At 47.3% G+C, this 14,851-nt stretch overlaps 1 protein-coding gene across 8 annotated transcripts in view; it reads right to left on the bottom strand.

Annotated features, from left to right (window-relative positions):
- The window catches only part of CADPS (calcium dependent secretion activator), a 239,860-nt gene that overhangs the window by 14,662 nt on the left and 210,347 nt on the right, over positions 1–14,851 (bottom strand). For all 8 annotated transcript variants that reach the window (XM_062585365.1, XM_062585363.1, XM_062585362.1 and 5 more), the window contains 2 exons: positions 11,331–11,363; positions 8,076–8,183 (listed from right to left, as the gene is read on the bottom strand). In XM_062585365.1, the coding sequence (XP_062441349.1) occupies positions 8,076–8,183; positions 11,331–11,363 (141 nt within the window). The remainder of the gene's footprint in view (positions 1–8,075; positions 8,184–11,330; positions 11,364–14,851) is intronic.

Here is a 14,851-nt window from a genome sequence, read left to right as displayed (position 1 = left end):
TATAAAGACTCCTTTAAAATATAATATCCACATGGTGTGCTTTCTTTTTTCTGCATACAGGGTGCAGGGCCTTGATAGTCAGTGCAATACAGTGACAGTATAATTGGATGTAAAGTCAATTAATAAGACGTAATACAGCAATATACGTTATGGAATACTTTAATTATACTTGTTATTAGATTAAATTGAAAGATTCAAAGTGGGACTCACTAACCTTTAATTGACTCCTCTTTTACAGCCTGCAAATTCCAAAAATTTAGCTACAAGCTGCCTGGGTATCTCTGCGACCTGCACCTATTTAGTGAGCGTGGGAGGGAACAGCTCTCCTGGTATCATTCCTGGGGTTTCATACCAGAGAAAATACATTCCCAAGTCTTGGTAAGCATTTTTGAACGCTGATATCATAAATCCAGGGTGAGGTTTAAAGGCGACTGGGAAAGGAAAGAACTGCAGATCAAGAGGGACGAAGTGACCTATGCGGCTAATCTCGCACGCACCACTGGCTCGCGCTGGCAAAGGCAGCAATTGTGTGGGGCTGGATTTCAGCGAGGAAAGGAAAAGAGGGGTTGAAGGCGCTGCTGGAAACCAGACAACTCCTCATTGTCCGCGCACGGGGCCGTTCGCTCGCCCAGGCGCGCACCCCGCGCGAGCTTCTTTTGGGCGAAGGATGCGCAGGGAGGCGGGCGGGAGGGAGCCAAGCCGGGGGCAGCTGCGGGCTCAGCCCGGCACATCTGTGCAACGAGGGCTGCGCCGCGCTGCTCCTTCCCTTCCCACGCCGCCTCCTCGCGCCTCCCGGCACCTCCTGGCCCCCCGCGCGGCTCAGTCCTGCAGAGACCCCTCGCCGTCTCGAGGACCCAGACGGTGGCCCGCGGAGCCCCATCTCAGCTCGCCCCCTCCCCAGCCCAAGCCTGCTTTCCTTGCGCACCCACAACTGCAGCTGACACCAGCGTGGGTTGGGGTTCACAAGAAACGCCAACACCTTCGGCTCCTCATTCTTGACTACCCACAAGATTGGAGCTCAAATTAGCTGTAAGGCCTCTTAAATAAAGCTGGGAGGCAGCTCTCAGAAAGGACTATGTAAATTGTACACAGTTATAAATGTGCACAGACAGCTCTAATTCAGTGAGCTGTGTTGGCTGAAGAGGAAGGACTGCTCGGAAGAAGCATCCCTCTTCCTCGAAGCGGGGCTGCTTTGTCTCCTGTGATGCAGTGAGGCAGCGCCTCTTCCACCGAACGTACCTTGATCACTCACTCCTACGGGAACACAAAGAATCGTTCACTTAGTGCCTGCCCTAAAACGAAAAAAAAAAAAAATCTCCAACACTCAAAAGTACTGTGCAGATCATGTTAGCAAGCCTATGCTGACCTTAAAGTAACAGAGCAATCAGTCTGCCTTCTTAGAATGATTAATGGAAAATCTCCTCTGGAAAAGAAAACAAATTAACTGTCTTCAACCAAATGTCTACTGGAACATGAAAAGCTGTTCTGATAAAGACATTTAGGGGAAAAAAAAAACCCTTACGAGCATGTAAAATCCAGTGACAGATCTAGGACTTATTTTATTAAGGCTCTCCCTAAAATAAATTAAATGGAACCTACTTAAACGAACACTTTATGAAAGAAACCTTGCTAAAGGACTGTATGCGAGGGAGGAGGCTGCTCCCGAGCGCACGCTTGCTGCCGCGTGAAGCTCACGTATGGGAATAAAAAGGGGAGACGCTTGGCTACGATGAGCCAGGTCTGCGCTAAGCTCCTCTGCCCTTTCCCAGGCAATGGCTGGGCAGTGCCGAGAGGAAGGAGGCAGCCGCCAAGCGGCAAGATCCGCCCGGGAGCCCGGCGTCCACCTTTCTGCTGGCGGCGGCGGAGGAAAAGGATGCTGCTACGGGAAGGTGCGTGCCGCGCCTCCTCGAGACAAAGCGAATTTATCCATTGCAGAAGCCATACAACTGCCGTTATAACTTAACTCCTCCTTTTCTTTTTCCCTCGGGCTCCAGCTGGCAAAGGTACCTGCTGGGGGCAGGGGGGGACTGACTTGCCCGCCCAATTCCCGCAAAGCCAGCTACGTGCCCACTGGGAACTGTGCTGCACCCACTATTGGGGGGAAGAGGAGGAAGAACGCTGCATTTCCCCCAGACCAATCTGCCTAATTGTCTTCATTTCACAATCCACTCGGGGGGTGGGGGAAAGCAAAAAACAACTAAGAAGAAATAGCTCAGTGGAGGCCATATCAGGATGGGAGTGGGAGAGAGTTAGTGCCCTAATGAGCAGTCTAGCTGCGTAGGAGGGAAACGGGTTGTTGTCTGTCTAAGAGAAAGCAATGAGTGTGGCTGCAAGCAATTATTAGATTAGAGACCAGCGTACGTTGTGATATCCGCTCTTCGCCGATCCTGCAACCCGTCCGCCTATGAGTAATTCCAACTCACAATGAGTAGCTCCACTGACTCACGACGAGGCTTTTTGGTGTAAGGAGGGGAAGGAGAAGGGAGGGCGAGAAGGGCTCTGTTTTGGCATTCGATTGTGCGGCGCGAGGCTTACGCTCGACAAATAAATGCCATGATCCTGCAAGCGCTACTTGAAGGAGCTGCCAATATTCAAGTGGGTAACCCCACGGAAGTCAAAAGGCTCGATTGTAAGGCTAAGCTGATGTCTAACCGTCTGCAGAGGACTTGCTGAATTAACTGGTAGAGCTGTCAGTCTGTGCTTTGTAATTTTTTCATATACTTGGGTCTGATATCAGGCTCCAAATCAGTGGGTACTGAAACATATGCTAAACTGCCTGCAAGTCCTCCAATAAATCAGCAAAAGTGCTGCATTAGATTCCTGGAAATTTGTAAAAGATTTTGTCAAAGTTTGAGAGTCACGCAGTTCCCTGCATCCTCATTACTCAATATAGCCAATATTCAGAAGTCACCTACCAACAGGAGAGGCTCCCTTTGGAAATACAAGGACAGTCCTGACCCAAGTCCTCAGGACCAGCATGTGAGAAGGAGACGTGGACTCCCTGGAGGATTCAGCCCCGGCATCGCCTCGGTTGGTGGGCGAGGGCTGAGAGTGACCATCCTTTCTGCCCCACGGACAGCCCCGGGCAGGGAAAACCTCCAGCCTACCCCCGTCGCACTCCCCGCAATGCTCGCCCAGACCCCGCTGCTTCCAACCCGACGTCAAGAGAAAAACGCCTTCGTCTTGCAGGCACGAATGGGCTTGCTTTCTTATTTCATGAGAAATACTCCGTCTGGTATCCCGGCTGTGACACAGACCTTCGAGGAAGCGGAACATACACAGTGACAGTGAAGTGGTAAAACTGCCTTCTGCAAAAAGCAGAGAGCACTTAGCACTGTAACTACTGCCACCTCATCAGGCTGTATCACTGCATGATTAAGTTCTTACCAGACTTTTTGGTAAAGGCAACCTCCCTGATCTGATAACTGCCAAGGACAAGCCAAATACGCAGGGTCAATCCATGCACATTTAATCCCCAGAAGGCAGATTAAGTGTATAATTGACCCATATAATCCATGTATCATCTCCAGTGAAATGTTTTCTATGTCCGGTTTAGGCAGACATGAGGCCCATAAGAAAGCTATCAGAGACACAGCATTACCCTTGCAGTGGATTTCATCAAAGTTAGAGATGGCTTTTTAATCACCGATCTCAGAGACTGCTAGATTTAAGCAGATGAACTAGCGCTAAGCACATCTGTTTTAATCCTTATCTTCTACTCAGGCTGGTGTCTTCAAGAAGTACAAGGAGAAAAAAAATAAATTAATTTTTTTTAGGTCCTTGCAATCTTAGGAGCTTCTCTTGGTGTTTTGATCTCTCATATCAAAAGCATGTTTTTGTTTTTTTTGGTAAGATATTGAATTAATCATCAGAGAGAAAAATGCCATCTGCGCTATTTAGGGACTGCATCAGGATGCTGGAATTCACAGGGACTTGGGTAGCTCACTCTGCGCTCAGTAGCCTTTTGTATACGTGCTCCTTGCCTGTCACTGGGGAGGAAATATTCTCAGTATGGTTTACATCAGTGTTTACCAATTTGTGAGCAAGAAAGGCTGACATTCACGTTATCTACTAGTTAATCATACGCTTCCTTGATCACATATGTTCTGATGGGCTGAAACCTATCCTGCGTGTATCTCAGGGTGTGTGTAAAGATATACATACATACACCCTTGTATAAAAACAGCCACTAAAGGGCACAACCTTTACAAGTAAAACTCTTGGCTGTCTTCAGAGAAAATTATAGATGCATAAATGCTGAGCCTACAAAATTGTGAGTGTCCTGAGCCAAAGGGGATCTCAATTTTGCAGGATTGTCTGAAGACGATAGATCCCTCCAAAAGTATTTTGCCATATTTAAGATACATCTGCCTGCATCTGTCTACTTTAAACAGCATATTCTGCATGTTAAAAACCCTTCTCTCGCCATCTTTCTGGGGAAAAAAAATGATAAAATTTTACTTTCTACCTGGCACTAAACTGAGTTTTCAATCCTTCTGTGCTGCCTGCAAAGCATCACAAGGGTGTAAATCGCAAATCACACGCACCGAAACATGGGGAATGAATACACACTACGATGCTATTCTTAAATTCTTCTGTTACCAGTGCTTTGTACCAATGGGCCTTATTACAGTGTTTTAGCTTTAAATGTTATCAAATTAGTGAGCCAGGCCAAGTAAATAAGTCATGTTACTCTGCAGTAAACAGCACTGCCAAAAAGCTAGTTAGGTTTTGATTACCAGCAGAACTCCACGATCAATCTGTTCGTTCAGTGATCCCAAGAATACAGATTTTTAAAATTAAGATGATGACTCTGTTTCGGGGGGGGGGGGGAACCCCACAGTCTAATTTGTGGAATTAAGAGGATTAACATACAGACCACACAGAAATATTACAGTAATCTTCTGCAAACACCAGTATCTCCCAGAGAGCACAGTCCTGTTTCCCAGGCGCTAGCAGGGCATACGGTGTAGAGGAAAGAGACATGGTTTCTGCTAAGAAATCATGGCAAATGTCAAAAATATACCTTATCCCAGCTACTTTTGGGAGATGGCCTAACAAGCAGTCTGCAGTCTTCCTTCTACTGGAAGGAAATGAAGAAGGGAAATGAATGGAAACAGCAGGCAGGACTGGGAGAAATGTGGGGGGCCGGGAATCTCTTGGGAGCTGCAAACACCGCAGACCTGCAAACAGTGCAGGTCTGCTCTGCCACCACTCAGATCAAAAAAAAAAAAAAAGAAAAAAAAAGTCTTTTCGAGACAGCACAGAGAGGGGATTTAGCCCCACATTGCAAGGGTCTGCAACGTGATCTCCCGGAGATCAGAGGGCGTGCATGCAGACGGCACGAAGATCTGAGCCCTTTTCCTGCCCTTGGCACATGTGTTAACATCACAGCCTGAAACTGGACTAACCCTTCGCCCGGGGGTAAGGCCGCATCCCGCTGCACCGAGTGAGCTGAGGAGCTGGCCTCTAAAGTGTTAATAATCTAGTTGCCTGGAGAAAATCTGCAGATAAAGAGGATTGCTCCTCAAAAACTCTGGAAGAAGTGAGAACAAAATCAGGTCCAAGTATTATTCAGTACCATAAATGTAATTTTTTTGATTATTCCTGCCTTCTCTTTTTTTATTAAAAAGGTAACGAGAAGCCTAAAACCTCCTTGGAAATCCTGGCTTTTGGCGCAGAGACCAACAAAGCTCAGAGATGTGCTGTAGCTGTGCTATGCAGAGGGCTGAACATCTCCGGCTTTACCCACCACTGCTGTGCCACAAGAGCTTGCTGGCAAAAGCTGGGTTTTGCCAAAAGGTTGGCGGGTCACTGGGCAATAACATTAAGCTTTTGTTCCCATTTCTACCAAAACATATGTGAACATGCCACAGATTTAAACAGGCTCTGGGTCCAGATGACCCCACCTATTGCAAACTGGTGCTGTACGGCAGGTGACCAAACGGGGACAGCGGGAATTGGCTCACGTGGAGCCACGAGCCCTGCCGAGGCCGGGGAGGTTCCCGTGGACTCGAGGGTGGCCCTGATGCTGCTAACCCAGCCCCGAGCCCCCCAGCTGAGAGCGGACCTCACAGCAGTCCCCTACGCAGCTGCAATTTGGCAAAGATGATACAAGAATGCTCAAAAAACTATTTTCCAGATAACTAGGGGAGGTTGTGTTCCCCCTCCCTGCTTGCAAACGCAGGGCCCCATCACCTTGCCCTGCGCACGCTCACGCTGCGGGGATGCGCGGGAAAAGGCAACGGCTCCGGCACGCGGCGCTGCCGGCTGCGGCCGTGCCTGCCTCAAAACGTACGGGGCAGTGGAAAACCCTGCTCGTGATTATTTTATTCCGCAAAGACAAGGGAAATTTGTGGAAAGCAGAGAGGGAAAGAAGGATTTCGCACTTTTTGCTTTCCGTTGAGGTTTTGAGTTTTTTTTTTTTTTCCTGTAAGCTGTTAACTTGATTAAAATATGGCTTGGTAAACCAAGTACAAATGGATCAAACTGCAATCAATATTTCTGCTAATTACAGCTTTTTAAAAATTTGAAAGAATGGCCCAAAGGGTAGAAATACACCAACTGTGAATCATAGGAAAATGATTGGAAAAAAGACAGTTTGGGCATTGAAAAGAACAGTCCAGAGGAGCTCTGGAAATTTAACTGCTCATGGAATAAATTTCAACATAAACGAGCAATGCACTTGCAGGCCCGCTGCAGATGGAACCAACAGTCTTTTGTTCTATGTTTTGTTTTCTTTCTTTTCCTTTTTTCCCAATGCCTGCTTGATGGGTGATTTGGTATCTGGTATTTTGTGCTCAAGACTCTCCCAAGAGCGAGCACGCCGAGAGCCTTAAGGAGCCACTGGTGTGCTCTATGCATGAATGAGGCATTCTCAGCGGATATGGGTCATGCTAGTAGATGTACACAGTAAGATTATTTGACTCTAATTCATGCCACTTGATATAATGTGATAAAACATTTGACATGAGAGATAAGTTCCATTTTAATCTGATAGGATATTGGTGAAAGAAAGAGTAGGAATTATAAAGGAGGAAGAGGTTTCCAAGGGAAAGGTAATGCGAAGAAAGAGAGATATTGAGTAAAGGAGGAGGTTGATTGGGAGAAAAAAAGCAGCTTTCCCTATACACTGAGGAAGCAAACGAGCAAGTGAAGAAAGCAAGTAAGATTGTTAGAGGTCCAGAGCTGGGAGATTGAGAAATGATGCTGCTGTGAGATGAAAGGAAGGAAAAGTAGGAACAGAAGCTGCTTCAAACAGAAATTAATATATAGACAAATACCCTAAAAAAGACTGCAACACTAATGTTATAGGCTGGCCATTAACAGAAAACCTTTGCTATAGGACAGCTACAAGGACAGAAAGGCTGTAACACAACAAGAGCAACAGAAACAGATACATCAGTTAACATGCATTCAAAGTCACAAAAAACAGGCATCACAGGTCACTGTGCTCTTATAGTCCCACGAATTTATCTTGTGCAATAGAAAATTAACTCTGAAAATCTGGGTCCATTTTCTGTCATGCCATTTTCTGCAAGGAGACCACATTTGAACTTTACCTTTGGTGTCAGACACCAGAATGCAGTTCTCCTGAATTACAGAAGTCCATCAGCTCTGTTTTGGCTGTTTTTTAAATTCAAAAGTTAATACATTTACTTCAGTGTCAGGTTTCGCATGCTTGTCAGTGAAAAACATTGCAAAACGTGCACAAGAGATGGTCCTAAGCAAATGCATCTGCCAAAAAGCTGGCTTAAACTTTAACAGTGAGAACAATGACCAAGATGTTCTGTTGCAGAGAGAGTTTTCACAAGCTTAACATAGTAAGGGCTCTTAGAAGATGTTGTTCCCTTAAAATCCACAAACAGACAGACCAAGACAGTACACTAGAGTAGAGGTTTAAAGCAGGCAGAGAGCAGATACGAGCCTTAGTCAGAAAGAAAGGAAAGGTTTATTTATTTTTTAAAGCTATAACCAATAATTTTTCTCAAAATGTGACTTATCCTCCTGTCTTATTTTGTCACATTTTGGGTCTCTCCTGCTTGGTGTCCAAGGAGGAGAAGGCATTTACTTACATCAAATAACCTTTCTATATACATCTCCTCATTGACCTTATCACGTAGGACATCCTGAGAGTGGCGGACAAATGTCACATAGGCATCAGCGACATCCATGCCCGGCTTCTGTAGAGGGAAGAGAAGAAGAAAGAGAGAGAAACACGTAAATATCATGACAGGGGGCAGCTCCTCCATCCTACGTCTTCCTCTCTCCCACCGTCCTGGAGCGATCCCCCCTCTGCCTCTCCTCACCTGCCTGTTCTGGGTACTGACACCCAAACCGGCTGCTCTGCCCTGCTGCCCACCAAAGTCCTCTGCGCAGCACCGGCTCATCTAAAAGCACTTGCTCTTTCCCTTCCCTTGCCTCAAAGGAAGCGAGTCAGATGGATGAAGCTCTTCCTTGACATACTGATGCCAGGAAGTTCTCCTGCTATGGTTGGTGCCGTTGACCTAGTTAGCGAAACGGCAAGTGGGGCTCAGGATTTGCTGTTTTCTCATGTCATCTCCCATAGGCAAGCCCTCCGTTTTACAAACTTAGAAAGCTAACACCCAGAGCTAGTCTCTAGTTTCTTCCTCTAAAGCGTGAAGATGTGTGTAGTAAGCAGCTCAGGTTGCATTAGTCATGTCAAAATCGCATTTCTTTTTTTTCATTTAGACCTGAGATTTTGGTTACCTTTGCTGCTGCTCTTAGAAATAAACGGGGTAAATGGTAAGTCAGGGAATCGATGTCTGAATGAATGTTTAAATCACTGCTAAATTCCAGGAAGCCTCTCTGTGTTATTACATCTCTGTATTGTCCCACATAAATTAACCGATTTTAAACAGTAACTCAAGAGGATGCTGGATTTTGGGGATAAAGCTATTCGCTTTAAAGCAAATGGGAACTGAACTAGGTAGAGGGGAAAATACTTTAAAAAAAATCCTGTTTGAGTTCATGTTGCTTCATATATTGAAATCAAACTTACCTCAAAGGAAACCCATTAAAATACTGTAACAGGAGTCATTACAAGAGCTGCCACAAAATCTTAAATTTCCATGGCACATTGCAAGTTTGTTAATAACTAGTGTCATTAGTTTCCATTACTGTGATTTACCTCAGATCACAGAGTATCATTTCTCTGCAAGATACGATTGTCAGCCACTGTAAATTGAAGTTAGTTAACACATCTGTGTAATTTCCAGGGTGAAAATGAGGACAGTTTGGAAAGCAGTAGGAAGGGAGTTTTTTAATACAAAGCAAACAATTATCAAGCAAAGGGCCAGTGCTTGGCCCTTGGGAAGCTCCTAACATTTCTTAACACCTACTGAAACAATGACAAGGTATTAATTTGAAAAACAATGAGGACAACACAAATGTGGCAGCAGTCAAGTGTTACACTTTCAAGCAATTTTCAGCACTCTGATCGTGCCCATTGCAAGGTGGCATCAGCTGGATTGTTTTGTAGTAGGCAATTGCAACAGGGTTTGCAGAATTAGATTTAACCGACGGTGATCTGTTCACTGACAGGATTTCTTCTCTCTCCTCTAAAATGGAACTCCATAGTCAAATAGGCCTGTGTTTTTCTTTCACCTATGAAGACGGTGAATTGCTGACTTAACGGTGCTTTAAAACTGGCCTCCAGCAAGGGTGTGGGAGTTGTTGCACCCTTGTGGAGCTTGTTGCAGATTTTGTCAAAACTAGGGTAAATTTTGGGGTACTTGAGTGGCATAAAACTAGTGTTGCTACAGGACAGATCACACGGACTGCATCATATGCTTTGGGCTGCAGGAACAGTGGTGCAGGCTGGAGCAGATGCAAGCCCTCAAACAGTGCTTCTCTCTGAACAAACCTGTTAGCTCCACGACTGACTTTTCCACAGCTAGCATAAGGCCAAATGTGGCATTTTTGCTCATGAAAAGCTACTTTATTTTCCATCTGATTTGAAATGAAAAGAAAAAACTATGGAGACGTCTGTTGGGGAAGCCATTTCTAGGGGGGAGTGGAGAAACAACCAAAGAATAACCCATGTGCATTATTTCTCTTCTGGTTCACGCAAAGACCTGGAGTATCCGACTGCCTCCCACCAGTGGTGCTGACCCATGCTCTTGCTGATCAGCTGGGAAGCTACAATCACCCAAAGGAGCCAAAGCACCTGAGCACCATGGGAGCACACGGGAGGGTGCAGGATGATGGAAAAAGGGTTTTAACAGGGGCTTGATGGAGGAGGACACCATGTCTCGGACCAGTCCCACCTAATTTACGCCCCTAACCAGGGTCTGGCTCCCCAGCTGAGAGACACTGCCTGCCCTGGGAGGTGACTTGAGCACTCCCTTGAGCACCAGCACCACGTGTGTGATGATAAATCTGTGCATGATAAATCTGTCACATTGTCACGTGAGAACCTGCAGCTTGATTGCATCTGCAGTAAGACTAAAGGCACGTATAAATATTATCCGTAAGGCCATCAGACTCAATAGGGCTAGTCTTGATTCACACTGCCTAGACTAACTGAACGCAGAACTCAAGTGTGGTATATTGAGATCTACTCTTTTTTATTTGGAATCACTTAGGATCTGTTTGCCTGTAAATGCAACAGTAATCCCGTGTTCCAGCCAACATTCATATACTACACTTCAGCTCAATTTAAATGTAAATTTCTGGCAAGTTAAGTGCTCTGTCTAAGAATGTTGAGGGCTCTTTTCCTTATGAATCAAGGTCTAATTAGAGGAGACGATATACAATTTTCCTATACCAATTACAGAAAAAGAGGAAAAAATTATTTTCATTAACAATTTCCCAAACACATGTTGCTAGCTCATCACCATTTCCCCAAAGTAATAAAAAAGTCATTTTCTGAAAGAGTAAAACAAACCAACAATTAGAAGAACAAAAATAAAATAGATTAGCTAATGTGTTAGATGTGTGTTGGCTCAGTTCTAACATGTCTGGACCTTTTTGTTTGGAAATTACACTGTGTTTGTACAAGTCCAAATGAAGAATTAACAGAATGCACTGCTCCTATATTTTTTTATGCAATTCAAGCCAATTGCATAAATATGGTACCTATTTGACACCATCTGCAAATTATTGCCTAAATAGCCTTGCAGGTCTCCAAAGGAGGGTAACTGCTCATTAGTAACTTAATGGAGATATTCTTCCCGGTTCAAATGTTAGAAGTCTGGAGGCCCATGGTTCAACCTCGGCTGATAATGCATAATGTGGGTTGTTACACATGCCATAATACACAGCACAAAGCAAATTACTATGACAGAAGTTGTTTAAATCGTGCTTACAGGTACGTCCACGTATTTGGAAGCAGCCTTCACCTGCAAAAGGAACAAGAACAGAGTTTATACTATCAGCACGTCTTCAGGTTTTGCTTTTTTTTTTTTTTTTTTTTTAAACACCTATAACAGCATCTACAGCCAAGAGTCAGGACAACACCGTGCTGACTGGGGAAAAAAACGGTGTTAAAAAGTAGGTTTCCTGTTCAAAACAACAGACAAGGGTGGTATTTTTGTTGTTGTTTTGGAGAGGTAACTTTGCTGCCGCTGAGGCTCTAATAGCAGCAGATGATAGCGTGGGAGTTGTGCTTCTCCCGCGTCTCCTTAAGCGCGCGGGGGAAGCGAGGGGCTCCTAAGCAGACAGCGCTATCTCCTCCGGAGGCCGCGTCCTCCGCCTGCCGCCGCGTGTCCCCGAAGGCAGCCAGAAAACTTCCCGGCTTGCTAAAGCCCCTTTGCAAAAACCGGGCCTGGGGTGCCCAGCCCCGCGCGGGAGCGCGGCCCCCAGCCCGCCGTGCTTCGCCGGGGCTGCGGGTGGACGCAGGAACGGCCCGTGAGGGCATCTGCCCCGCTTTCAGCCGGCTTTAACCCCGCAGGGGCTCGGCAAGCCGTGCTCACGCCGCGCAGCTCAGGAGCGCCGCGAGGCCGGCGGCGCCGGGCACCCTTCCCGCGCGGAAGAGCTTCCTGCGCTTCGCGGGCTTTTAGGGCCCCCAGCCGCCCTTTGCCTGCAGTCGGCCGCGCAGCGGCACGCGTCGGGGCCAGCTTCTCCAACCGGGCAGCTCCCAGCTGGACAGAGAGACCTTTTTACCACCGTAGCATAAGGCAACCGCGTCTAGGAAGCGCAGAGCTGGGATTTTCCGCAGCGCTTCTGCTTTTAATTAGGAGAAGTGTTGCCGGCCATCTTTGTTTGGGTGTAAAAGCTCACCTGCTTTTAAATATTTCTAAAGCTACCATTAAAACAGCCTAAATATAACACGCACGCAGTTGCATCTTGGGATGAATAAATTATGCGTCCCGAACGAGAGAATGAATGTATGTGTGAGACAGACTGTGCGAGTGGGTGGAAGCACTCATATGGCGCGTGGGGGGGGGGGTGCGTAATTAAGCACAATGAGGCGATACAAAAGACCAGAGCGGCGGCGATCGCCGCGGCGCACGCCGCAAGCGGCCGCCGCGCCGCCGGGAGCGGGAGGGCTGCCCGCGGGCCGGCGCGGCCCGGCGCGGCGCGGCACGGCCCGGCGCGGCCCGGCGTGGCCTGGCCCGAAGCGGAGGCAGCAAGAGTAATTTAGGCGGCTCTCCGCAACCGTCTCCCACCCGCCACCAACAAAAGCCTGAGCTGCTTCTCTTGCCCGCTGCCCCTTTAATCAGAATAATTACTTGTTTTTCTTTAAACTCAGAGTTGGCTTCATTAAGTGAAATTTCCAAACTGCCGGATGTTGTGCGATTTTTTGCTAGGCTGCCGTTTTTCACAAATTATGTGACTTTGCCATGAAGCGTCTCGGTTTACCATACAAATTTTGTGCAGAACAAAAATAAGATCCTTTACTTCTGTCTCCCTCGGGTAATAGACAGTCTTTACTTTTCATTACTGTAGGTGTAATCCTCTGCCTACAGAGGCCGTCCACACTAAAGGCAATTTTAGCAGCTGTCACTTCTGTGACTCAGTGGAACTTCACATGCAGACACCCATCCAGGGCCCAGACCACTGCTGCTGAGACACATTTAAATGTAACAACCAACAGGAAAAAAAAAAAAAAAAAAAAAAAGGAAAAAAAAAGTCTGGCCAAATTTAGAAGGGTATTTTCTTCTCAAAGTGCTCTGCAAGGAGAAGCGGCTAGTGAGAATTTATTAGGACAACAGATGCATTAATTCTATCCTGAATTTCAAAGCAAGAATTGGAAATGAGGATATCCTACTAGGTGATAAAACTGTCTGTCACAAGACCCCCGATTACATGTCATTTGCAGGGAGCCGGGAAAACATGTGATGAAAGAAGTCAGTAGCAGGGGGTGGGAGACTAATGCTTTCTAGAAGTCACAGGCTTGGACCATAACACTTTGTTGTATTTGTTCAGAGAGGGAAAACGTGGGAGGTGGTGCAAGCAGGCTGTAACAAGAGAGAGTTTCTCTATTTATCGTTGCAAATACTAAACACAGCAAAGCAAACTACTACTGCAGGAAACAGGGATGCAGGCAGTGGGTCTCAGCAGTGCCAAAGAGGTCGGAGCTGCCGAGTCCAGCCTCGTACTAATACCCAGAGGAGTCCAAGCCGCACGCAGCACCCTCCCAAAAAACAAGCAGGCCCAAGCGAGAGACATCCCTTGCCTGGAAAGGAGCAAGCGGCTCTTCTGCAGGGTGCTGAGTTTTGGGGGACAAGGGCTCAGCACCCTTCAGAAGACGCCAGGGCGCTCCAAACCCCAGACTACAGCTCCACTGCGCACTTCTGCCAGACAGCAGGCAGGCAGGCAGGCAGAGACGCAAAATACTGCCCCAAATCGGAGCCTGGGATGCTGTCCGGAGCCTGAGCGCAGCCAGGGCTCGCTCGGCGCTCAAAGGGAGCAGCACCAGGCAGTGTAAACAGTCGGATGTGGTGGGAGCGGTGCAGCACCAACCAAGGAACAGCTTGGCTGCACTGAGAAGGAAGAGCTGCACGTTACACTGTCTACCCGGGCTGATGCTGGTACTTCCGATGCCTGAAAAGCTGCCGCCTCCACATCCTCTGCTGCTGGCACAAGAGCATCTTGTAACCCTTGGAGGCACTGAAACGAGGGGAGATATCCACCCCCAGCCCACACCTCTATAGGTGTGGGAGATATCCATCCCGCACCTCTGCGAGCAGTGATGAGTGCACCCCGGGGCTGTAACTGCATGGCGGTGCTGGAGGTTGTTCAGGGAGAGGAACAGCACGTGGGGTGGCGGGTGGGAGATGCCCACTGCTGCTCACTCAGCGGAGCTTGCAGTGTCTCCGCAGCCGGCTGGTGGGGCGCCCTCCCTTTCCTCTCCCTCCAAAGTGACTCTACCAAGCCTGGGGAGTTAGGACGCTAGCTTAAAGCCAGTGTCCCCAGTGGTTCAGACAAGCTGCCAGTCTGTGCATACCACTGCCTCCGACCGCTGTTTCCTACCTTGGCAGGTAAGTCTTCCTACCTGCCTTCCCACCACCCCCATTTCCAAACACTGACTCTAGTTCAGCAAAAACAGTTGAACAATAGCAAACAACAGATAATTGCAAGTAGCTAAGAGAACTCCTGAAGGAGCTTTTGGAAGCCTTTCTCATCTGCAGAGAGATGCCATCTCCCACCAGCCCAGTCTCCATGAATGAGTGAGCGCAAGATGGATCGTGTGAATGTGTGCAATTGCTCCAGTGGACCAGGATTTTCATGCCACTTCCCAAGCAACCAGAGACACATGCGTTTGGCTGCACACCTCTGGGAGCCCAGGTAAGAGAAGCTAGGCTTGTAGAGCTAGTAGCTTTTGTGGCACGTGTTTTCAGAAGACTTTCAAAAATCAGCTGCTATGTATTTGTCCTAAGGAACA

The sequence above is a fragment of the Rhea pennata genome, chromosome 12, assembly GCF_028389875.1.
Source record: "Rhea pennata isolate bPtePen1 chromosome 12, bPtePen1.pri, whole genome shotgun sequence".
Classification (NCBI taxonomy): Eukaryota; Metazoa; Chordata; class Aves; order Rheiformes; family Rheidae; genus Rhea; species Rhea pennata.
This window is presented reverse-complemented; position numbering and strand designations above follow the sequence as displayed.